Raw genomic sequence first — 27,435 nt, forward strand, 5'->3', positions numbered from 1 at the left:
ATAGAAATGATCCACGACTTGAACATCTGGATACTTGTAAATTATGACACATATTCAGCAATCAAAGCAGCTTCCTTGGTGCATTTCAAATGATGTGCTGTGCTACAATCAAAAGGCTTTAAAGCAGCTGCATTCTTAGGTTTTTACTTTTTTTTTTTTCATTTTCTCTCTCAGTTAGGTACTGTAAAAGCAGCTAACGGATTATAAGAAATATTGAAGTAATGGAACTGCTATATCCTTTCATCTGTCCATGTTACATGATGCAAATGGTAAATTTTTTTATTTTACGTGGGTATAGAGCAGAGCATACAGGACCCTCAGAATGCTACATATTCTAGAAACATAAAAAAAAGACATAAGGGGATAAATACACTGGTATTTTCTGCTGCCCTTTTGCACTGAACAAGCTTACCAAACACTGCTTTGAATATAATTATGCAATGAGATTGACACTTAAAAACAAAAGTCAGCATGTGTTTCTATTGTACCCTACACACTGTACCCTACACACCTAGCTAGTTTCTAAAGGCCTAAACGACTTGGAACACCTCTGGGCACCCAATCTGAAATGTTATTAGGCTTTTAGATTCATTTAAAGAAAAGTTGGCAAGTCTTTTTCATTGTCATTGCTGTCCATGGTAAGGGAGTTGAAATGATTAAAAAATATAGATCACAGCAGAGATACTATAAAGGAGAGAGTCAGAATGGCAGTCTGCCTATGTAAACAAGGCAGATTGCCATTCTGATATTAAAAAAGACTGAGATCTTGTGTTTCTGCTAAGCAGGAAGACGGATCTATGTCTATCTTCAGTTAAGCCATCCTTCACACAGTAAGAAAGCTCTCTCAGGGAACACCATTAGTTAACTCCTTCCCAGCCAGTGTCATTTATACAGTGTATTTTTTAGCACTGATCACTATATTGGTGTCACTGGTCCACAAAAAGTGTCACTTAGTGACAGATTTGTCTGCTGCAATGTCGCAGTCCTGCTAAAAATCACTGCTCCCTGCCATTACTAGTAAAAACAATAAAAAAAAATAAAAAGTCCATAAATCTATCCCATAGTTTGTAGATGCTATAACTTTTGTGCAAACCAATCAATATACGCTTATTGGGATTTTGTTTACCAAAAAGTAGCAGAATACATATTGGCCTAAATTGATGAAGAAATTCGATCTTTTAACTTTTTTTTATTGAATGTGTTTTACAGCAGAAAGTAAAAAAAAATATTGGTTTTGTTTCAAAATTGTCAGTCTTTTTTTGTTTATAGCACAAAAAAAAAAAAAACAGCAGAGGTGATCAAATACCACCAAATACCACCAAAAGAAAACTCTATTTGTGGGAAAAAAAAGGACATAATTTTTTTTTTGGGTACAACGTCACACAACCGCACAATTGTCAGTTAAAGCAATGCAGTGCAGTATCGCAAAAAATGGCTTGGTCAGGGAGGGCGTAAAACCTTCCAGAGCTGAAGTGGCTAAAGTAGAACTGACGATATCTTCATCTATTGCATCTGTGTCCCATTAGGGAGATTTCTTTTTACTTTCTGTATCATAGGCCCATCAGGAAGTTAGACAAAATCCCTCCAAAGTTTGAGAAAGCCCTCGTTGTCCCCATAGTCACCAGAACTACTGTCCCTAATTGGAAGATTCCATGTTCTGGTGTCGAAGTTTAGGATTTTCTTTGACTCTCAGTGATAATTATCACCCCAACAAATTAAGAGGGTGAATCTCCCTAACAGGGACACAACAGCAATTAAAAAACCTGACTGATGTTCTAATCCCTCTCCACTCTATAAAGACTAAAAAAAATGCATTAAGTTATACTTTAAAACAAAATAAGTGCAGATGAGCAGTTCATTTATGCAGCTTACTGATCTCAAACAGAGGCCTCAAAACAATTCCTACACACTTTAAAAGACCCAAAGCAACCCTGTATCAGGAGGAACTTACCAGAGTAAAATAATGCAGGTAATCTCTAAGGCACTATAAGGCTGTTCCAGAATATAGCAGGTGTGTATATATATATATATATATATATATATATATATATATATATATATATATAGGTATTTGGGGTTCAGTTTCCAAATCACTAGTAGACAGGACTAGGCAAATCAGGTTAATTAGAGTCAAGCAAACTCTTTGTGATATTTGGTAAATATTGTTATTCAAAGCCGGGAAATTAATCCAGAAAAGTTAGAATTGAATTACATCTTGTCCAGTAATAAATTATATAGTTTACTAAACTCCCCAATCATCAGGAAAGATCTGCCAGCTTTACTTCCAACAATGTATAATAAGTTTAGTGTGTCTACTCCCCAATTACAGGAAAGGAAATGAGGAGTACATCCTTCAAAGAGAGATATGGACTATGTGGATATGTCATCGAAAGGTTGATACATAGGGGCTGCTTTTCTAAAGACAAATAGACTATTCAAGGGATGCTGCACTTTGAAAGAGATTATTTTCCAGAGGTTAACAGTTTAGGTAAGACTCTGCTGACTCCCAATCACGTGCAAGCAATTTTTTTTTTAATTCCTTTTGCACATGATTAGGTATTATTTGCAACATGAAATCTCACCACATATTTGAATCTCTGGGGAAAATTCCCCTGTGATGTGCAATGTACCTTTAAAAGTGAAAGTTTGCCTTTCATAAATCAACCTTGTAGTGTCTATTATGTAATATGGAGAAAAAGGGGTGTATTCCTGATGTTCAGTTGTATACCCTGGTAATCCAACGTTTCAGAGTATTTTCTGATAAACAGGATCCTTAATAAAGGATGGATCTTATCCAACAATGTACAACTTCAGAATCTCAAAAAATCTGGAAGGTCTCTGAAGATCAGAAGGCTGTTAATCTCATGTAGCTCATACAAGTAAATCAGAGGAGAGGCTGTAAATTATCTACATAGATGTCTGTTCATGTGCTGCTGAAGTGTATCACCAACCAACCAAAACTGCTGCCACCATGACAGCCCCGTGATATCATTAACTGTCTTGTTGGCATAAGGAGGAGGAAATACAGGACAAAGAGTTTATTCCAGGGTGCGGCTTGTCACCCCTGCAGGGGTACATCTCTTTGGTGAGTGTGGACCTGAGGGGGGAGCGCGGGTGAAGAGTTATTCACTCACGCACCACACACTTTTTTGAAGATGATCATTTATATGGATTTATGAATTATGACTTTTTGCAGATTTTATATTATTTTACATTTTGCTTGAACATTTTTTTAAGAAACTGACTATGCTTGTTATTTGGCACTATTTGCACTTTGAGCACTTTATTGGCATACATTTATTTGTCAGTAATTGATGTTATTAGCAGGGTTGTGCCTGTACACTTCATACACTTGTTCATCAGTGTGTTTTTGGTATTTAAAGAGACAGTACACCGTTTATTTATTACATTTGTATTAATTTATCTTACACAATTAGCCCATCACAGTGCCACTTCACCCCCTTAATTTCACTTTTGAAACTGCAGCTTGCCATTGCATGCTTTTATTAAGCTTGTGATCCACCAAAACCCCCAAATCCTTATCCACTATGGATTCCTTAGTATGTATGATGATGCATATTTTTATACCCCAAGTGCATAACTTTAAATTTACCAACATTAAACCTCATTTGCCATATAGTTGCCTAATGAAAGGATGAGGATGTTATTCCACTGCATAGATTGGTGTGATCTGCAAAGACTAAATGGTACTTTTAATCCCAGACCCTATATAATTTATAAAGCTATTAAAAAGTAAAGGTCTCAACACTGAACATTGGGGTACACCACTGATAACCTTAGACCATTCATTAGCCACTACTCTCTGAATTCTGTATTTTAGCCAGTTTTCTGTCCATTTACAAACTGTTCTTTCCGAACCTACAGACTTTACCTTACCTTGGGGAACTGTGTCAAACGCTTTTGGAAAATCCAAGTATACTACGTCCACAGACACCCCTCTGTCCATGGTTTTACTTACCTCCTCATAAAAAGAAATCAGGTTTGTTTGACAACCTCTGTCTTTCATGAATCTATGCTGTCTGTTGCTTAAAATATTTTTTTCCCAGCAATAATTCATCAAAGTGGTCTTGTATTAAACTCCCAAGTATCTTCCCGACTATAGAAGTTAAACAAACAGCACTATAGTTCCTTGCTTTGATCCATTTTTAAATATGGGAACCACATTGGCCTTACACCAATCCAGTGGTACTATTCCAGTCATTAACAAGTCCCTAAAAATTTGATACAGTGACTTTTAAATTACAGAAAAGAAGCAGATAAGAGGTGAAGCATTACACAGTCTAGCTGTTTTTCAGCTGGTTTGAATGACAGTCTCCTGACTATGGCACCAGCATACACTACAAACTAACCATTCCATGAAGAGAAAAATCAATCTGACAAGTCTCAAAACTTTATCCAGTCACTATTTTTCCACCAGAAATAAGTCTGTGGAGGTCCACATGTCTCCTCTGGACTCTCTGTTCCACAGGCATAAATATAAACACTCAAACAGCGCAAGGATTCATGTTTATTCTTACATCTAACCAAATGGCCACATCAAGCACATCTGGTTATCATCTAAGGACTATGGCAATCATTCATTTTTTTCAGCTATAACTGAAAAACACAGAAATATATTTTATATATACTGTAAATCACCTCCATTACTCTCTATGTCTTACATTACAGTGCGGAAACTGATCAGTTAAATTATCACTGCAGTATCTGATTCTATCATAAAGTTTCAGAGAAAGAATCCATGATGATGGTGTGCTTAATAGAATGTGGAATATAGAGCTGTTAATGCATTTAAAGTAACACGTTTTCTTTGTTACAGAAATGAAGAAACTGCCATTATCACTTAGGCCTAGCTATGTATCAAATGAACCGGTTACAATGGCTGTCAATTGGAATTTGGTTGCTTCAAAAGCCCATCCAAATTATAAGATGATATTTATTGCACAGACAACACAATCCACTTGTCTGCCTAAAAGACAGCTACAGCCTCTAAAATGTAATTATTAGAAGATTACACAATGCCTTCAATGTTATTTGCTTTAATAAGCTACATGTGAGATGTGTGGTAAATTAAGCAGTAATATTACTAGATCCCAGCACTGGGAAATGAGGCACTTGTCTTACTCTGATCTTTGGATTCAGCTGTTAAGATATATAATCGAAGTGATATTACTATACTCCATGGCTCTTTTTATTCAAAAATAGATTGACTTCATTGGCATTTTAAGACTTGGAAAGATTCAAGCAACACATTTGTACATCAATCAGTTTTTTTTTTATGCATATTACGTTTGGATCAATTAGTGAAAGGAAAGTAAGTAAAAGGAAAGCCTTACCATTTATATTTTTGAAGATGTTGAGGATGGGAAGAATCTGGCGGTAGTAAGGAACAAGAGCTTCACCCACCATTTCCGATGAAAAGACCAAATGCTGCAGAACTTTGAGAGTGGTACAGATGACTTGCCGGTTGCGAGTGTTCAAGGCATCTAAAGCACGATAATAGTATCTTACTTTATACATAACAGTACAGTTTGATAGCCATTTTAGACAGTTTGACTGTCATAAATAACTCAATTTTGTTACAGACAAAAAATAAACTTGTATGTACATGGTGCCAATATCAGAATTAAAATGACTGGCACTCCTCTAAATCTCATATAAATTACATTATGAATATGACAGACTAAGAAATGGTGAACAGGGCAACCGAGTATGTGGTATAAATTTAGCAAGCATATATGTAAATAATAAAACACTTCTCACTTGAAATAGTTTTTTGCTAAAATAGAAAAAGTCTGGCTTCTGCCACAAGTGTGATGAACAAAGAAGTCGCTGTATATACAAGATTCGAAAGTATGAGGGACATATTTGTAATAGTATTTAGTTGGCATAGATGCATTTTTAATACATTTGCTTTCCATGTGGCTCTGGTGTGTAGTCATACAAACGCAAGGTTATGCTATTTTAAACAAACCAGAAAAACTGTCTCAACATTTTGTCTTTAAAGTGGAATTTCAGTCAAATGCAAAACTAAACCTACTCCCACCCCCATTCTGAGACTATTCTGTCTACCTTGTAAAAGAAAAGATGTCTGAACTTACGGTCGCGTTTCAGCGCTGGCTTAAACTTAGAGGAGAGACAATGACTGCAGAGCATAGGTGATGACGTCACCCATAGGTTTACTATGGGGCAGCCATTTTTGGCTGTCCCTCCTCTACACTAAAAGCTGATGCTGGAATTTAATCATGTAACCAAACTGGAGCAGCTTCAGAATAGATAGGTATACACATCTTTTCTTTTACAGGGTAGATAGTCTTAGAATGGGAGTGGGGATAGATTTACCCTTAGTTAGAATTTGACTGGAATTACACTTTAAAGAAGTCTACTACCCAACATCTTGGAGAGACTTGCTGTACTAAACCATATTTTAATTTCCTTGGTTTGATTCTCTTCTATCTCTTTAACTGCCATGAGTAATAACTGAGAACTGTCAAAAATATGCAACACGTCAGCACCTTAAGAATGGGAAGAGTCACATTCATAGTTATTATGTGGGAATTTTCAAAATCCCACTATTACAACTATACATTGCAATGGATTAGAGGCCCTCTCCTTCGTGTGAAAAAATATGCACTGACCACCAAGGGGTAACTAGATTTCAGAGGGATTTATAGTAAAAATTTGATGGAGCTCTATGAGTGGCAGGTGGGTGCACCCTTTTTAATAGCGCGAGGAGAAGAAAAAAGCTGATCACCGACGGCTGTCAGAGGGACATCGGTCCCGATCACTGAGAGCTGTTGCCGAGTGATCTGTGCCCACCTGTGCGACCTGCCAGTGCCGCCTACCAGTGCACAACAGCCTTGCCTACCAGTGCCCACCAGCTCCACCTACCAGTATCCACAGCTCCACCTATCAGTGCCCACAGTGCCACCTATCAATGCCACTAATCAGTGCCTCATCACCAGTGCTGCCTATGAGTTTTATCTATCAGTGTCCACCAGTACCACCTATCAGTGCCCATCAGTGCCACCTATCAGTGCCCACCAGTGCCACCTATCAGTGCCCATCAGTGCCACCCATCAGTGCCACACATCAATGCTACCTATCAGGGCCCATCAGTGCCACCTTATCAGTGCACATCATTGCCACCTTATCTGTACCTATTAGTGCAGCCTATCATTGCCCATTAGTGCAGCCCATCAGTGCCCACCAGTGTCCATCAGTGCAGTCTCATCAGCGCATATCAATGAAGGAGAAAAATTACCTGTTTGTAAAATTTTATAACAAACTATGAGAAAAATGTTGTTGTTTTTTTCAAAATTTTCTGTAATTTTTTGTTTGTTTAGCAAAAAATAAAAACCCCAGTGGTGAGTAAATACCACCAAAAGAAAGCTCTATCTGTGTAAAAAAAGATTTTTCATTTGGGTACTGCGCAATTGTCATTCAAAGTGCATCAGTGCTGAAAGCTTAAAATTGGTCAGGGCAGAAGGGGGGTTTAAGTGCCAGTAAGCAAGTAGTTAAGACATGAACTTGACCCCTCGGCCTGTGGTCCACAACAGTTGCATGGGTTGCTATAGCTGCAGTTTTACCTTTTCTGACAGAGACAAATATTTTTGCATGAATGTTGATCTAGTACAGGGGTCTCCAAACTTTTCAGGGGGGCCACTTTGTATATTTTACAAATATTCATTGGATTAAAAATACAAAACATGAACATGTCAGTAACAAAAATAAAGCAAAGAAACTACAAATTAACTTGAGCAGAGTTGGCCCTTACATCAGAATCCCCACAGACCTCCCACCTTACATACTTTAAGCTAAGCTAATGTAAGGGGGCTCTGATGTAGAGTTCCCCCTTACATCAAGGACCCCATCAAAGTCCCTTCTTAAAATGTTTACATCATGGGGCTAGATAAAATCTTGGAGCAGGCCCTTTTAGGCCAGCAGGCTGTGGTTTGACAACCTCTGGTCTAATAGAAAACACAGGTGTTGATTTACTAAAGGCAGATAAACTATGGCAGGGATATGCAATTAGCGGACCTCCAGCTGTTGCAAAACTGCAAGTCCCATCATGCCTCTGCCTCTGGGTGTCATGCTTGTGGTTGTCAGAGTCTTGCTATGCCTCATGGGAATTGTAGTTCTGCAACAGCTGGAGGTCCACTAATTGCATATCCCTGGACTATGGCCTTTGCACAGTGAATGTGTTAAAGCTCTACTGATTTCCATCCTCCAATCATTTGCAAGCAAACATGATGTTTTTTTTTTTTTTTTTTATATTTTCCTTGCACTTGATTGGTTGCAACTTTACCACATTTACTAAACTCTGGGGAAATGCAAAGTGCACAGTCTATTTGCTTTTAGTAAATCAATCCTGCAGTGTACCGTCATCATCATTATTATATTTTCCTTGCACTTGATTGGTTGCAACTTTACCACATTTACTAAACTCTGGGGAAATGCAAAGTGCACAGTCTATTTGCTTTTAGTAAATCAATCCTGCAGTGTACCGTCATCATCATTATTGGCTTTTGCAAATTTACATTTATTCAAAGGACATTATCTTTTCAAAAGCTGAGCAATATAACTGAGAAACTACAGAGATTTTTCCACCCAAAAATATGTTTCACTTTAGAATTGGGAGCAAGTGTTGGTCTGGTGAAATACAGTTGTTTTCAATAACATACATAGGTCTTTAGAAAATGAATTCAAGCCAGGGTTAAAATGTCATATGTTGATACAGAGCCTTAACTCTTACCTATGTGGGCCAGTTAGAAAAACACTGATTATACTTTTCACGCTTTTATTTTTTGTCCTCGTTGATTGCTACAAAGCAATGTATTTCAGGCCCCTAAGGCACTGTAGGGAATTAAGCTGAACTCTGCTGGGAATTGTAAAAAGGCCTTTATTAGTCAAAGCCTTGAACGAAACTAAAAGATGGATTGCAGCCCTGATGTTATAAAACGCTGCCTTGTGTGACTGTTATTTGTTCCCACAGTTTCTGCTGACACCTCAAGCAGACCCCAAGAAGGCTATTCTTCCTTCACATTGGCTCTGTTATTAGTCTATTCAATAAGTAGAAAGAAATCACAGTTACTTTTTTTGGACACTATGACAACAGGAAGTCGACCTGGGAAGGGACAAATTCAGAATCTCTTCTAATGATTACATTTTGCAAACTTTACAGTTCTTCTCAGAAGCATTTGCATTGAAGCGATGCAAAAGACTTTTCAAAATAAAAGGAACAAAAATGAGAAGTGGATGTTTAGAAAAGGTTCTCGGTTCAAGTTTTAATTCTGGAGAAATATGCACAGATTTTTAACTAAAACAGTCGTTTGAGCAGCTATTTTTAAAAGTGTAGCAGAAGGAATACAAAATAAAATATAATTTAACACTTATTTTAACATGACAATAGCTTACAGCTGAACTCCAGAATAATTAATTATTGTGTAAATATAAGAGTCATATGTATTCTTCATTGAATCTCGGTGTGCTCTGTGCATTTCTTCCAGATCTACACAGTAATAGAGTGAGAAAACAACACATGTGCTTCTGATGATTTTTTGTTATATGTATTACTTGATAGTTTATATGAATTTATATTTACTTGTACCTCTGTGTTTCTATATTTGTACAGTTACTCTTGAAATGTTGGTCTAAATTTGCACATCCCCTGAAGAAGCGCCACAGTGAAACATGTTGGGATAATGTGCAATCTATTCTTCTCCATTTAACTTGCTTGTCATGACCACCATTTATATGAAATTCTGCCTATTTTCATATTAATTATTGTTTTTTGTTCACATGTGCTTTTTAAACTTTAAACTTATTAAAAATTAAATATTTTTTTCTAAATGTATGGTCTCCAACTTTCTCTCATTTGTGTATATTGTGCACTGTCAAAATCCCTATTCCTCTCCCAATTTCTACAATAGTGTGAGAAACTTTACTTCTGTGCAGGAACTCCCTGTAATAAAGACCAATCACCGCAGCTCTTTTATCTTGTGCAGGGTGACTGGTCTTGTCTCCACCCCTTCCTGTAGTTTTCTGCAGTCGGTCTGTAGTGGGTGGGGCTCGTTGGGTCCCTCCTGCAGCTCTGTTTTATGCACAGTGTTGATGTCACTGCTACTTTTGCAAGGTAATATCTAGGTTTAGCATTTAGCGCACACAAAACTGGATTATATTATTTGTGGCTATTGAGGAATATATTTAAATGCCCAGAGTTAAGCATTAAAATAAGGAATAAATATCCAGGGGGCATATAGTATAAAGTTGAATGGAGCAGCAGAATATTAGGGAGTGTAGTGTAGTAGTGCTGTAGAAATGGCCAATTTTCAGTGCTCAGTAATATTAGAATTTTCAATTGTAGTCTATACTGTATATAATTAAGTCCATCTGGGCTGTATACAGTAGGAATTGCATGTCTAAATGGTTTTCTGTGTCCCTGCTGGGGTATCCACAGTCTGTTCTGGTATAACAGCAGAAAATAAGTAAATATTTTCATCGATTTACTAAAACTGGTGCACACAGAATCAAGTGTAGCTGTGCAATCAGTTTCTAGGTTTTAGGCTCGGTTCACAATACTGCCACCTGAAAGTCCCGCGACTTATGGATGGTGTGACTTTACCAGGCAATATACTGGCAATTTGAGTACTACTTTGATACAACATGATGCAACTTTAAAGCAACTTTGTCTTGTGCAGGTATGCAGAGATAACAGCAAACAGGAAAATGCCATGCCCCGCCTGGGTAATCTTCCTGTAATGTTGGCTCTAAATCATATTAATATAGATGAGAATCCGACTTGGAGGCGACTTCCATTAAAGTCTATGGGAACAAGTCAGATACAAGTCGTCTTTAAGTAGTACAGGGATTTATACATGAGGCAGGCCCTGTCACCCCTTTAAAAAGCAATCCATAGTGGATAATTTTTCAGAGGTGCTTGGCAGGTTGTAAAGAGGCTATTTATCACCTCCTCATTGCCTGATTAACCCTAAAAATGTTGACTGTTCTGGATCCATTTGCATTGTATGCAGTTTCATGCTGCTGATTGTGACACGACCCTGTTCACTTGAATGGGTCATGTTCAGTGGCAGTACCACTTGCCAAATGCCATGGGATACTTTGTTTCATGGATGCATGCCCTTGGTGGCTGGTCAGTGGGCTGTAAAACAGCGGCTCAACCAATTGCTTTTTCTGCCCCTTGGCCATATGTGTGAAGGTGCCCTTAAAGCATGGGTCTAAAACTGGTGGTCCTCCAGTTGTTGCAAAACTACAAGTCCCAAGAGCCATTGCAAGGCTGACAGTTACAAGCATGACTCCCACAGGCAGAGGCATGATGGGACTTGTAGTTTTGCAACAGCTGGAGGGCTGCCAGTTTGAGACCCCTCCCCTAAAGTGTATATAAAACCTATCAATAAAATTTCATAATTTTTTTACTTTTAGCCTGTTAAAATGCCACTGATAAATATGTTTGATAAGTACAGAAAAATACATTATGATTCTGCCTGAAATCACCTGAGCTAATAACTTCCTGTGCTCTCTACTTCTGTTAAAGTGGAGCTCCACCCAAAAGGGAAAGTTCCACTTTAGGTATTCGTACCCCACTCCTCCTGACAAAAAAATTGGCACTTTTGAGGAGGGAGGGGGCAGGTACCCAATTTTGACAGGTACCCTGTTTCCACTTCTGTTGTGAACGCCATGGCAGTCTGAAATGTAAGTTCTCCTCCCTCGCTTCCCCCTGCAGTCTTCTGGTACTCAGACAGGTCCCAGAAAACTACATTTGCCATTCACAATGTGCAACATGACTCACGCTTGCGTAGTGGGCACCCTGCTGTGAAACCGCAAGCTCTCACAGCCGGGTAACCATAGTGAAGATGCAGGCGCCGGGGGTGGGGGGGGCGAAGACAGCGGATGAGACCTAATGGGGTAAGCACACCATTCGATTATGGGACAGATGAGTGGCTGTTTTTTAAAAGTCAGCAGGTACAGATTTTGTAGCTTCTGACTTTTATTGTTTCCACAGTTGACTGGAACTCCACTTTAAGTGTTATCAGTCAACATTATATACCCACCTCTCCATAGTATGGAAAAGGGGAAATGTTCTGTAGTCCTGTCCTAGGATGACAATGCTGCTCTTTCATAGATACAGTACAGAAAGTGAGTGCTGTCAACCTAGGACATATAGTTACTGGCAAGTACCAAGTACAAATAAAGAAATAGGATGAAATAAGAAAACTAATGCTAACAACATTTCTAAAGACCGCCAAGATGCACTATATCACACATTTGTTCTTGGGTTTAGATACACTTGAAAATTGTGAGGTACAACTGACTATGGTAGCAGCCACATAATCATGGTGTTATTTTGGGTTGAGGGTTGTCTGTCCTAGTCGTACAAATGGCCCTAGAGTACCTAAGAAATTATTCTTCTGAAAACATCAATACTTTTTGTCAACCCTACCCATTTTTTTCACTGAAACCTCTATGGTACCAGTCTTATGATGTACCGATTGGATGACAGAATCATCCTTATTTTATTGCACTTAAGAAAAAACACACAGGCTTCCGCCAAGAACAAAAAGGCTCATAGATACCGAAGTTTTGTATATGTAATTGTTTCCTCTAAATGCCGGTAAATGTAGATGTGTTTAAGTCACATTTTACAAGTTTATATGCATACATAAACATCCTTTTTTTCTTTAGGCCGCGTACACACGGGCGGACTGTTCGCCCAACCTTGTCCGCTGAACAGTGTTTGGGCGGACAGTCCGCTCGTGTGTGGGCTTTCAGCGGACAGTTTCAGCGGACAGTTGGACGGACAAAGTCTTTCGGAAATTCCGAAAAACTGTCCGCTGAAACTGTGTTTGAGCGAACAGTCCGCCCGTGTGTGGGCCTGTCCGCTGTACTTTCGAAATGAGCGGACTGTTCCCGCTCGGAAAGTCCGCCCATTTCGAGCGCGTGTACAGGTAGGCGGGGCCCGCGAAGGAGACCTCGCGGGCTCCGCCGCCTGGAATGGGCTTAAAGGGGAACCCCAACGCCGAAAAAAATCGGCGTGGGGGTTCCCCCAAAGTCCACAACAGACCCTTGTCCGAGCACGCTACCCGGCCGGCCAGGAAAGGGGGGCGAGCGAGCGCGCCCCCCCTCCTGAGCCGTACCAGGCCGCGTGCCCTCAACATGGGGGGGTGCCTTGGGGAAGGGGGGGCCGCGCGGCCCCCCCACCCCAAAGCACCTTGTCCCCATGTTGATGAGGACAAGGGCCTCTTCCCGACAACCCTGGCCGTTGGTTGTCGGGGTCTGCGGGCGGGGGGCTTATCGGAATCCGGGAGCCCCCTTTAAGAAGGGGGCCCCCGGATACCGGCCCCCCACCCTATGTGAATGAGTATGGGGTACAATGTACCCCTACCCATTCACCTGTGAAATAAAGTACAAAAAAAAACACAACACAGGGGAAAAAATATTTTATTGCACAGCTCCGGGGGTCTTCCGTCTTCGGGGGTCTTCTCGCCGGACTCCTCCGCTATGTGTGTGTAGCTCTTTTACTAGCGGAGGAGTCCGGCTTTCTTCCTCCCCGCCGCCGGCCTCTTCTCCCGACTTCGGGGGTCTTGTCCCCCTCTTCGGTTCTTCTGCCGGGCCACCGCGCCTTCTTGTAGCTCTTTTACAGGCGGTGGCCCGGTCTTCTGTCGCCGCTGCCTTCCGTTCTTCTGTCGCCGCCTTCGGTTCTTCTGCCGGGCCACCGCGCCTTCTTGTAGCTCTTTTACAGGCGGTGGCCCGGTCTTCTGTCGCCGCTGTCGCTGTCGCCGCCTTCCGTTCTTGTTCTTCTTCTTGTTCTTCTTCTTCTTCTCCAGGCGATGTTGACACGTCGCTCCCTCCGGCCGGAATGCCAGGGACACGCTCCGCTGCCACTTATATAGTGACAATGGGGCGGTGTCACATGGTATATGTCACATGGGTTGGTCACATGGTGACCCCGCCCCCTTACGATGTCATAGTCCCCATGTGACATCAACCCATGTGACCAACCCATGTGACATATACCATGTGACCCCGCCCCATTGTCACTATATAAGTGACCGCACAGCGCGGCTCTGGCATTCCGGCCGGAGAGAGCGACGTGTCAACATCTCCTGGAGAAGAAGAAGAAGAACAAGAAGAAGAACAAGAACGGAAGGCGGCGACAGAAGACCGGGCCACCGCCTGTAAAAGAGCTACAAGAAGGCGCGGTGGCCCGGCAGAAGAACCGAAGGCGGCGACAGAAGAACGGAAGGCAGCGGCGACAGAAGACCGGGCCACCGCCTGTAAAAGAGCTACAAGAAGGCGCGGTGGCCCGGCAGAAGAACCGAAGAGGGGGACAAGACCCCCGAAGTCGGGAGAAGAGGCCGGCGGCGGGGAGGAAGAAAGCCGGACTCCTCCGCTAGTAAAAGAGCTACACACAGATAGCGGAGGAGTCCGGCGAGAAGACCCCCGAAGACGGAAGACCCCCGGAGCTGTGCAATAAAATATTTTTTCCCTGTGTTGTGTTTTTTTTTGTACTTTATTTCACAGGTGAATGGGTAGGGGTACATTGTACCCCATACTCATTCACATAGGGTGGGGGGCCGGTATCCGGGGGCCCCCTTCTTAAAGGGGGCTCCCGGATTCCGATAAGCCCCCCGCCCGCAGACCCCGACAACCAACGGCCAGGGTTGTCGGGAAGAGGCCCTTGTCCTCATCAACATGGGGACAAGGTGCTTTGGGGTGGGGGGGCCGCGCGGCCCCCCCTTCCCCAAGGCACCCCCCATGTTGAGGGCACGCGGCCTGGTACGGCTCAGGAGGGGGGGCGCGCTCGCTCGCCCCCCTTTCCTGGCCGGCCGGGTAGCGTGCTCGGACAAGGGTTTGGTGTGGACTTTGGGGGAACCCCCACGCCGATTTTTTTCGGCGTTGGGGTTCCCCTTTAAGCCCATTCCAGGCGGCGGAGCCCGCGACGTCTCCTTCGCGGGCCCCGCCTACCTGTACACGTGCTCGAAATGGGCGGATTTGCCTCCGCCTTACGTGGGCGAGTCCGTTCATTTCAAAAGTTGAGCGGACTGTTTGGCAAACAGTTCGTTGAAACAGTCCGCTCGTGTGTGGGCAAGTCCGCTCATGCAAATTTTGAGCGGACTGTTTGCCGAAACTGTTTGACGAACAAGGTTGGGCAAACAGTCCGCGCGTGTGTACGCGGCCTTACAAGTTAGATTTGTTAAATATAGATGCTAGGGGCAAGGATATTTTAAAATACAAGTAAAAAACAAGGTAAAAAGCAATGAAACAGTGTATATGCACTCAAGAGCATAACTGTTTATTTGTTAAACAAATTAAAAATGTCAGTGGATGCAAACCTTAAGTTGTGGACTTACAACTCACTTTGCAATACAGCTCTACAATCAAAGATTTGTAGAACAGGAGTAGGGAAATTGATACTTAAAGAAGTCGTTTTTTTTCAAGGGAAAATCCTGCTGCTGTGGCTTGGGCTGTTCTGCTAGTATTATGGCAAATGTTTGCACCTCACGTTAAAAATGTTATTAATTTCCCTATAAAATTTATGTAATGGAATAAAGGTTTTCCTAGTTTTAAATTGAGTGTGTAACTTTTATTAGTGTATTCGACCCCAATGGGGCAATTCACCTATTTTGTCCTACTGACCATTGTAATGTCATCCTCATTCACCCCTAGCGTAGTGGGAGCGCACATTTTTTGTCTCATTTTTCCCACAACGCACATAGGGAAGCCAGTTGATTTCAATGGGTTGCCCTACATGTGGCAAAGTAGCTCATGGGACATTATGACATTTTTTTGCACAATTTTTACTTTACCTTTTGCTTTGCTTGTTGCTCGTTTTTTTCACATGGCAAAATGTGTTTTTGCTTCGTGTTTGGGGTGCCGTTAACAATTAATAGCACTGAAAGTGCGACTAGCTCATACACCAGACAATCGGATTGTAGAATCTCCTTTAGATTTTCCAAAACTATATAATATAAGGGCACACCTATGTATCCAATCAGGCAGGCTCTTGCACTACATAGTTGATGGTATATCTAAAGGAGATTGTACAATCAGATTGTATAGAGTATGATGAGCTTTACAGTCTTCCGGGGACGCACTGGGGTTTATTTGAGCTAGAGAGGGCAAAATTAGTCATAGTCAGCTTCTAACCTCAGCTTATTTAATTAAGCTTTAACAATAAAATCTGGAAGCTGATCGGTTTCTCTGCAGAATTGCAAATAATTTTGCCCTCTCTAGCTTTAGTAAATAAACTCCACAGTTTGCAATACTACATTTCTGTTCCACATAGGCTGCTTCTGATCGCTCAGCTCCTGCACACCCTGCCAAATGATCTCTGCAAGATGTACAAATAAAACAAACTGATCGCTGGCTGTGTATTTAGTGAGAAGCACAGATTTGGGTGGGAGCCATCTCCTGGAGGAGGGTGGCGAGTGCAGGGTGTGTCTTGATGAGGTCAGCTGGTGAACTAATTCCTTGTACTGGTTTTTATGTCCTAAATACCAAATTCAGGATGGGGCAGGAAGTAATGGATTTTCTTTAAACACACCAAGGGCAGTGGTAAAGCCTTGTCTTAAAACCCCTTTTACACTGAAGCAGCTAAAACAGCACTAAAGCACCGGTCATTTTTTGCGGTTGCCATATCGGTGCTTTTGCAGTGCTTTTCGGACACTAGCAGGGTGGGTTTTTTAAGGTCACGTGACAACGTGACCTTATAAAAAAAAGGAAAAAAGGTGCTTTCAAATTGCTTTAAGTCACTTTGGAAGTGCTGCTCATTAATTTCAATGGTCAGGGGCATTTTGAAAGTGCTTTTTATAGTGCTCCCAACCCACCCCAAACATGCTGCTTACAGGACTTTTTCTAATGTACCGCAAGCATATCGCCCGAGTGTGAAAGCACACATTGCAATGAATGGGAGGCAGTTTTCAGGTTCTTTTCAGAGGCTATTTTTTAGCATTAAAACGTCTGAAACCTGCATCAGTGTCTAACACAGGCACAATAGAAAAAAGGAAAAAAAAAAGGTCTGAGCAGTCAAGGCACTAAAGTTATGGAGATTACATTTTAAGAGTTCACACATTTGTTTTCTTAAAATGGTTTAAAAGTTTAAAAAAAGAAAAAGTAAAAAAAACAAAAAAAAAATGCTGAATTGGGTCTAATGGATCAGCCAGTGGATTGGAAATTATTGATAATACTGCTGGACAGAAATCTGCATGATCAGTTAAGTATCCAATGGATTGATCTGGTTATCTCTTTTCGAGACAAGGTCATCCATGGAGGATATTAGGATAAAGAATACCCACTGGAGACCAGAAATGAAACTATAATTAGTGGTAAAGCATTGTCCATCAGGGACTTAAACAGTGATGGGCAGCCAATCACTTATCTTGATGCTCTAATGTGTTCAAATCCTTTAATAGGATTCTCCAGTGTGTTCAGTCATTGCCAGGTTAGTGAAACATTATTAGATTTTTATTTATAAGATTCCAATTTTTTTTCCTAGGACTTGTAAAAGTGATGTCAATATTGGTCAGATTTAGTGTTGACTGAAAACCAGCTTACGGCTTGTGTACTTTTTCTGTACCGTTTGCTTTTAGTCCTGACACAGCAGGCAATGTGTACAGCTATTTCCAAGGCCTTTCAGTGTCAAGGTTGCTTTCAAATATGTTATATGTACATATCATAAACAGTTCTTTAAATTAAGATCCTCTAATAACAAGCGCATTTCGTGTAGGATCAGCATCATTTTATATGAGCCTAATTTTAGTCTTCCTCTGTTAAATTGAAGTTTTATGTTTTTTAATAAATCGTTTAGTAAGAAGAGCTCTACTCCATTTCTGATAATTTAGAAAATGTTCATATCACTCCCAGGTTTATGACTTAATGGAGACCTAGGGAAATACATTAGGCTGCCAATTGCAATAAACTACAAAGTTGTTAATAATCATGCCTGCATTCAGAAACATCAGACGTAACACAATATCATTTCACAGCCAATGTCTACATGAAATATGGATCCATGGAGATAGTGTTTCAGACTGAATGTTTGGGGTATTATCTGCACCATGGAGCCATACAGACTACAAATGCCCTAAAGTAGATCTAGTTATTGGGACTGCAAAGGGTTTACACTATTGGCCTTATTCCAACAGTGCCAAGAGCCAATCATTAAGTGTATAATGTGGTAATCCATAGAAAATAATCTACATCCCCTTTAGGCTGGGTTCACACTAGTGCAAATTGGATTTGGCTTTTGCTGCATCCAATTCGCACAGCAGGAGATTGTGACCGGCTCTCCATGGAGCCGGTTCACATATGTCCACAGTGGCTCTGATGCAATTTGCACAGGAGCCCTGTGGGTCTTTTAGTCTGTTTCAGGCCCGAATTCAGCAAAAATTCAGGGTGAAATCGCACCTGAAACAGTAAACAAGGATGTACCGGACTCCTGCTGTGAGCCACTGTGTACTCATATGTGAACCCAGCCTCACTGTAATTAAACCCCTCAGTGCCTCAGTTTTTATACAAAGTGTCTGTGTAAATAAACCCCTCAACTTGGTCCGGCGGATCCACCCGTGTGTGGGATCCGGCAGACTTTTTCTTACCAAAAGTCCGGTGGACTTAGAAAGAAGTCTTGACTTAAAATTGTGGCTCAGCAGTCTCGGCAGTCAATCTGCCCATCTGTATGCTAGTCCGCTGGACTTTTGAAATGAATGGACTTGCCCACACACGGAGTAAAGTCCGTTTTGAACGTGGCTCCAGGTAGATGGGACTAGCGCAGGAAGTCAATGTAGCCCTCCCCAAAGCACCTTGTCCCCATGTTGATGAGGACAAGGGGCTCTTCCCGACAACCCTGGCCATTGGTTGTCGGGGTCTGCGGGCGGGGGGCTTATCAGAATCCAGGAGCCCCCTTTAATAAGGCGCCCCCAGACTCCGGCCCCCCACCCTACAATGTACCCCTACCCATTCAGCTGGGGGAAAAAAGTGTTAATTAAAAAACCAAAACACAGGTTTTTAAAATACTTTATTAGACGCTTCCGGGGTTCTTCTTCTGTCTTCGGGGGTCTTCTTGCAGGACTCCTCCACTATCTCCTGCTCTTTTACTAGCTCTTTTACTAGCGGAGGAGCCCGGCTTTCTCCTCCGTCGCCGCCACCCTCCGGGGGTCTTCTTCCGACTTTGGTGGATGTTCTTACTACTTCGGGGGTCTTGTCCCGGTCTTTGGTTCTTCTTGCCGGGCCTCTGCTTTCTTCTTCCAGCTCTTTTACTAGCGTTGGCCCGGTTCTGTCGCTGTCTCCGCCACCTTCTGCTTCTTCTTCTTCCTGCTTCTTCTTCTTCTTCCTTCTTCTTCTCTTCTTCCGATGTTGACACGACGCTCTCTCTGGCCATAACGGCAGGGACACATCATGCAGCGATTTATATAGGCATAAGGGGCGGGGTCACCGGGTGATGTCACATGTTGACCCCGCCCCTATGATGTCAGAGTCCCAGCATCCCCCGGGACATTGACTTCCTCCGCGAGTCCCGTCTACCTGGAGCCACGTTCAAAATTAACAGACTTTACTCCTTGTGTGGGCAAGTCTGTTCATTTCAAAAGTCCGGCGGACCCCCGCCATAGGACTTTTCCGGCAGACTAGTAGGACCTAGTCTGCCGGAAAAGTCCAGGAGTGTGTGGGCAAGTCTGCTCGTTTGGAAAGTCCGGTGGACCTCCGCTGCAAAGTCCAGCGGATTGTCCGCCAGATAGTCTGATTATGTGTATGCGGCATCAGTGCCTCAGTTTTTAGGCAAAGTGTTGTTAAGCTTACATGTGATGACATATTGGCCTTCATGACCTATGACATGGAATCTCCTTTTAAAACTGCCAAGGTTGTTTTTACAGCAACCTTGGTGACTAATACACAGAGACAAATGTGGCATCCTGCGGAAAAATGGTATTCACCTATTTGTCACAGTGTAGAAAGGGAACATAGCAATATACCGCTAAGCAGGGCAGATAGATAACATACTGGGCTGGTCACCATTGGGTTAAAGTGACACTATTTTTTCCCGTAATATGCATATTTTCTTCCTCTCTTCTCTTCCCCTGCATAGAAGCAGTATTGAAGGACACAGGTAGGCTGCATTGTTGGGCACAGGTGAAGTGGCATTGATGGTTACAGGTAGGCTGCATTATTGGTCACAGGTGAGGTTACATTGATGGCCATAGGCAAGGAGGCTGCATTAATGGGCACAGGTGAGGCTGCACTGATGACCACAGGTGGGGCTGCACTGATAAGCACAGGTGATGCTGCACGGATGACCACATGTGAGGATGCATTGTTGGGTACAGGTGAGGTTAATAAAGTTGTTGTTAATATTTGTTTTTAGAACTTAATTTTGCATAAAACATTTAAGTGTCATTTTGTGAGATAATTTATGAGGGCGGAATTAGGGGCGGAGCATGGTAGGGGTTGGGTGGGGCAACTGGTGGCGAGTAACCCTTGGGGCCTGGCTAGTAGCTCAGGACTTGAAATTTTGAGCCGTGCACAGTGCATTATATAACTTTCAATTTTGCTTTGGTTTGGGCTAATGTCTAATGTCTAAAACTAATAAAGTGACTGTTGTATTTCTACACTCTCTAAAATATTCATGTATACTCTCTGTTTCTTCAATTGATACCAGCAGCATCACTGCAAACACAGTTTATCCACTGGCTGCAACCACTTAAAATGTCAGAATTAATGTATTATTATATATTTCAAAATAAATATATTATTATTATTACAATTTCTCTGAAAAACAAGGTAAAGAAGCTTAAATGAAATGCCAATTTTTTTTTTTTTTTAACCGATGGTTGCAAACGTTTTGGTGCTAGTCATGCTCAACTTATCCTTCCTAAACTAAATGAGGACACAACTTCAATAGGATACAATCAGATATTAACTAAGACAAAAATGAAAAAGGCTGTCAGAAACTGGATCCCCTTCTGGTGGCACTGTGGTTCCCGGATCTAAGAAGTGTTGTCCTGGTGTCCCCCACCGGGTGTTTCCCAGTAGCAACAGATCCCAGCAATTAATCCCTACCTGACACTGGCTACTGGAAAAGTATTTAGTTCGTCCTCCAGCATTCCACAGTACCTCAGTGTTTTGCCTGTGTGTCTATGTGCTCTGTTCCTGTAAATCTGTAACCCTGATCTCACTTGCTGGTACCTGCTCCTGAGTACCTTCTCCCCATTCTGGTCTATTCTTGACCTGCTATTCCTTCCTCCTCAGCCTGATCTCACTCTGCCCTATTTATTCTGCTGTTTGTAAATAGCTTAGTTAGGTAAGAGAAAGAGCTGGGAACACACCACTTATAGCCACCTGTGGGGATCTGATGAGCTGCTGAAGAGATCCAGGTGCCTGCCTGGTCTGCAGCAGGGAAATCCAATGGAAACAAAGAAAATGGTGGCACATCCAGAAGTAAAATGAAAATAATTTATTGAAAGTCCATAAAATCAAGCGAACGCGTCTACTGAGCACCTTTATTGGACTGATGTTTGCCATGTTCGTTTGATTTTATGGACCTCTGGATGTGCCACCATTCTGCTTTGTTTCCATTAGCTTAGGCAGTTTAGGTAGGGATGCTCTTGTGTGATAGTTGGTTTCACTTCCACTGTTTAGATTCACTTTTCTTGAAGTTCAATGGTTGTTTCTATATTGGTTTTTATGACTGTTTGCATCAATTACTGTGTTTTATATTACTGGTCACCTGTGCTGTTTCACTAATAAATCTCATTTATTTCCCCTTAGTTTTGAGTTTGAAGTTCTGGTCGCATCTGCTCTACATAATACCCTTGGCATCCTAACAAAGGCAAATTTTGCAAAAGCAAAACACTTTTGGTCTATGACTGCAAAAACAAATTTCTTCTCTTACTCATTTCTTCATTTATTTCATTATATTTACTACCTCTTAAAAAGGAATCAATTTTATGAACATGCTCTGACTAAATATAGGGGAATAGCTTTATAGAAAGAACAGACATCTACTTTAATGATGTGATCATGTGAGTGATAGAAATATTACTATTCAAAATAAAGTTTGAGGGTTTTGAATTATAATGTATCATACTGCAGGTACAGTACAGGATTAGAAAATGACTCAAGACTCAAAGTCTGGTTTGCCCACGTACTTACTTTTTATGGGTATAATTAGCTGAGGAATGACAGGCAGAATCTTTGGTCCTCCGTGCTCCAGCATGTCATGGACTCCCTGACGTGCAAAAAATTCATAAGGATGTGCCATTTCACAAAGTCCATCAAAGAAGAGAGGCAAGTAGTGGTGATAATCCAATTTTTCAATCTCCACCTAAACAGAAATAAAGGATAAATGACGATGTAATAAACATTCATCAGTAGCACATGAGGCAAAAAAACAATGGTATTATGAAAGAGATGCCACAGCTTAAGCCATACTTACAGCTGCAACATTATTGCAGATATAAACTATTAAAGACACATTGTGGGAAACAGATATTCAAAATTACTCTAATTGACTGAATACGAGTTTTAGTTTGCCTGAGGGGTTTAGCTCCATTGGGATGCTAGTCTAACTACTGAGGCAGTCTGTCGAAATCTTTCAGAAAATTCAAACCAGAAGAACAGACAAATGCATAGAGATCTTTTTTTTTTACTTTTGAGTAAATTGCTTGCTTTTTTCAATACAATAATGTATTTTGCTACATCCGGACCTGTCTTTTAAGAAATTAATGTTAAGGGATGATAATGGAATTTCCATTTGCCCAGGTCCTCCTGAAAACCATAAAATGACATTTAGTTATTAAAACGATATGCTACACACATTGGTTTACTACTACTGGGCTATTATCAAATGAACAACAATTCCAACCCAGGTAGATTCTTATTATGTCCATTATGTTCTTATTATTATGTCCATTTATTCTGATTGATATTATTTGCATGTACTGTAACTGTAAAAATATTATATCTTTGTTTTTTATTTCACATGCTTTATTTATTTTCCTCAACATTTTAATACAGAATAAGTGACAGCGATGGGGGTTTGGACAAATCACAACCCTGTTTGAGCAGTTGCAACAGCAATTTGTTGTTTTTATATATGAAAAAACACAGGTCTTTCATTCTATTGCAAACGCAAAGCAGTTCAAAGCAATCAAGCTTCAAGCTCCAACTGACTGAATGAAAAAACAAACAAACAGAATCTTGCATCCACACAAGCAAGGTGGATGCAGGAATTCCCCCTCACTTCCACTGGGGCATTGTATTCTGAAAGAAGGGATTCTCCACTGTATGAAAAAACTGATCAGCGCTGCAGCAGATAGGCTGTAAGCCACTGATTAATGCAGCTCTTCCAGCAGGTCAGTTTGACAGAAGATGATGTAACTTGGCTTCTGTTGAAGAGAGAGGGCTACACACAGATCGAAGTACAGCCAGCTCCTGCTGAACGGGCTGGATTTTGATCAGTGTGTACTCCTAAAATATAACCACCAAACATTTATATATCCCTCTATCAATCCCAACAAAGGAAGTGTCTGTAACTACCAATGGGAAGATGACAAATAAGTTGGATCTGATGGAGAACTTCCACCTATGTATAAATTAACACAGCTGTCACTGATCAATTAAGTGAAAGAGATGGGATTAAAAAAAAACTACTAATAGTTTTTTTTTTAAAATATAAGTTTTAACCCCCTAAAAAGGGTGGTATATAAATATGTAATACTGATATTTTTACACATGCTGTGCAAAGTCTGTAAATTGTTTTGTTCAAGAAGAATGTGTTAATGAAAGGTCTTAAGCCTCATACACACGATCAGATTTTCCACAGACAAAACTTTTGTCCAAAGAGCGTTTGCCCCAAACTTGTCTTGCATACAATCGGAAAGGAATTGTCAGCCAACAAACACGAACATAGTGACGTACTACGTGTTTTTTCAGCTCTTTAGGGTCACCCTTTGGGCTCCTTCTGATGATTTTTTGTTAGTAGAAGTTTGGTGAGTGTTGATTCGTGCTTTTCATTTCACGCATTTTTAATTGTGTGCTTTTCAGTTCATTTCTGAACAGCCGTTCATTAACCAGACATGTTGCGGAATTGGAGGAGATAATGTGTTATTTATTATTGGCCTTGAAGTTATTGCTTTGGCCCAAGTCCAGTCCAGAAAACAAGAGGAGGAGGATTTATTGGACCAAATATTGGTTGCTTTATTAATCGTGACCAATTATGTCACATGCTTTTGCTGCGGGAGCTTCAGGAGAATAATATGGATAGTTTTCGGAATTATCTACGGATGACAAACTCCTGCTTTCACCAATTCTTGGCATTGTTGACCCCCTTTTTAAGAAGCAGGACACATGCATGAGGCTTTTCATTTTTTGGTTGAATAATGATTTGATTTGGTATATTTTTGGATGCATAAGATGCACTTTTTGGTTAAGTTTTATTTTATTTGTTTTCTTTTTTAATGGACAATAAAAAAATTGTGGAGAATAATACTTGGTCATGTGTTTTACTACTGGGTGGCACAGTGGTGTAGTGGGTAACACTTTTGCCTAGCAGTAAAAAAGGGTTGCTGGTTCAAATCCCAACTAATCCCGACCCGATACTACCTGCCTGGAGTTTGCATGTTCTCCCTGTGCCTGCGTGGGTTTCCTCCCACACTCCAAAGACATGCTGATAGGTTGATTAGCTTCTGTCTAAAATTGGCCCTAGTATATGAATTTGAGTTAGGGACATTAGATTGTAAGCTCCTTGAGGGTAGGGACTGATGTAAATGTACAATGTATATGTAAAGCGCTGCGTAAATTGACAGTGCTATATAAGTACCTTAAATAATAATAATAACACTTCAAATGACTGTTTGGGAGTAGGCAGTTACATTTAAAAAAAATACAATGTAAAATTCACAAGGGACACAAACATAGTTGTATCTTTGATCTTAAAAACTACGGGATAATGGTGTTGTGGTAACTTGCCCAAAAAAAAAAAAAAAAAACAGGCAGAATAATATTATTTTTGATATCACTAGAAAATAAAAGACTTTTAAAATACGTTTGGCAGAACTCCATCAGTATCATCAACAAAGCAAGTTAATTATAATCCCTTTAATGAAGAAGAGAATGTGTGCTGCATTTTGAAATTTCATAATTTGCCACGTCACGATTGTCAATTCTCCATTACGAACGCTAGTTTACAAGATTGACCGCTTCTGGCTCATCCTTGCTTCCAAGCATGCATGTTTGTTCTTTGGACTCTTGTCCAGCAGACTTGTGTACACACACTCGGAAAATCCAACAACAGACATAGTTACATAGTTACATAGTTACATAGTTACATAGTTAGTCAGGTTGAAAAAAGACACAAGTCCATCCAGTTCAACCAAAAAAAATAAAATAAAATAAAATAAAATATACTATACATACATACATATACATACATATATATATATATATACACACATACATATACCAGCCCATATACCCAATTCTATACCCACAGTTGATCCAGAGGAAGGCAAAAAACCCCAGCAGAGCATGATCCAATTTGCTAAAGCAGGGGAAAAAATTCCTTCCTGATCCCCCGAGAGGCAATCGGATTTTCCCCGGATCAACTTTACCTATAAATTTTAGTACCCAGTTATATTACGTACACTTAGGAAATAATCCAGGCCTTTCTTAAAGCAATCCACTGAGCTGGCCATAACCACCTCTGCAGGGAGTCTATTCCACATTTTCACAGCTCTTACTGTGAAGAAACCTTTCCGTATTTGGAGATGAAATCTCTTCTCCTCTAGACGTAAAGAGTGCCCCCTTGTCCTCTTTGTTGACTTTAAAGTGAATAACTCGACACCAAGTTCCCTATATGGACCCTTTATATATTTGTACATGTTGATCAAATCCCCCCTTAATCTCCTCTTATCAAGAGTGAATAAATTCAGTTCCTCTAATCTTTCCTCATAGCTGAGTTGCTCCATGCCTCTTATCAGTTTGGTTGCCCTTCTCTGCACTTTCTCCAGTTCCCCGATATCCTTTTTGAGAACTGGTGCCCAAAACTGAACGGCATATTCCAGATGAGGTCTTACTAATGATTTGAACATAGAAAATTTTAAAGCCTGCCATCCAACAATTGTCTGATGCAGCATACAAACAGCCAGATTTTCCGCCAACAGCCTGTCATCACACAATTCCCGGTGGAGAACAACCTAGTCCTAGTGCCTGTGCTTTATAAAAAAAAACACATTTCTACCTGTTCCTACAGTGCCTCCCAGCGCTCATGAGACTCCCGGCTCCCTCCTCTCCCCATCTGACAGCTCCCGCGAGTGGAGCTGAGAACTCAAGCTGACATCAGTCGGGGAGGCCTGGATGAGAGAAGGAGAGAGCCGGGAGTCACAAGACCGCCGGGTGGCGCTGTGAAAACAGGTAGAATTTTTTTTAATAAAGCACAGGCACTGGGGCATAGGTTGTTATCTAATAGAAGGCACTGTATAAAGATCAGATAGTTATGTATCAGCGGGGAGGGGAGGGGGAGGAGGACAGAAGGAGACAGAGGAGAGCTGCAGAGAGCAGCGGCTTACGGAGGCAAGTAAATTAACAAAGATGTCAGGGCTCAGCAGCCATGATATACCGTCATCAGTTTACAGAAGGAAAGGCATAGCCAGGCAGGATCAGCCAGGTATTTCAGGTGATATAGGGGGCCAAATTACACAGCACAAGCACTGTGCTGTATAACATGCTTTAACCACTTCCCGACTGGCGCACAACGATGTACGTCGGCAGAATGGCACGGGCCGGCAAATTGGTGTACAGGTACGTCCATTTTAAATTGCCGTTGTGCCATCGCATGCACGCTGGGACCCCCGTGAGTCGACCGGAGTCAGCCGCGGGGAGGCTGAACAGGGAGATGCGGAAGTAAACAGCATCTCCCCGTTCTGCCTAGCAACAAGTGACACTGATCTCTGCTCCCTGTGATTGGAGCAGAGATCAGTGTTCACTAACACACAGCCCAGCCCCCCACAGTTAGTAACACACCCCTAGGACACACTTAAACCCCTACACTGCCACCCCCTGGTTAACCCTTTCACTGCCAGTGTCATTTACACAGGAATCAGTGCATTTAAATAGGTACTGATTGCTGTATAAACGACAATGGTCCCAAAAATGTGTCAAAAATGTTTGATGTGTCTGCCATAATTTCGCAGTCACAATAAAAATCGCTGATCACCGCCATTACTAGTAAAAAATATGCTATAAATTTTGCACAAACCAATCAATAATTGCTTATTGCGATTTTTTTTTACCAAAAATATGTAGAAGAATACGTATCAGCCTAAACTGAGGAAAACATTTTTTTAATATATATTTTTGGGGGATATTTATTATAGCAAAAAGTAAAAAAATTTTTTTTTTAAATTGTCG

The 27,435-nt window shown here is 41.2% G+C and overlaps 1 protein-coding gene across 1 annotated transcript in view; it reads right to left on the minus strand.

Moving 5' to 3' along the window:
- PACRG (parkin coregulated) overlaps positions 1-27,435 on the minus strand; it is a 718,380-nt gene that overhangs the window by 287,138 nt on the left and 403,807 nt on the right. The window contains exons 3-4 of the mRNA XM_077486658.1: positions 22,180-22,351; positions 5,355-5,504 (exon numbers count right to left, since the gene is read on the minus strand). Coding sequence (XP_077342784.1) covers positions 5,355-5,504; positions 22,180-22,351 — 322 coding nt within the window. The remainder of the gene's footprint in view (positions 1-5,354; positions 5,505-22,179; positions 22,352-27,435) is intronic.

Source organism: Lithobates pipiens, unplaced genomic scaffold, assembly GCF_037356315.1.
Source record: "Lithobates pipiens isolate NorthernLeopardFrog02 unplaced genomic scaffold, aLitPip1_a1.2 Scaffold_18, whole genome shotgun sequence".
NCBI lineage: Eukaryota > Metazoa > Chordata > Amphibia > Anura > Ranidae > Lithobates > Lithobates pipiens.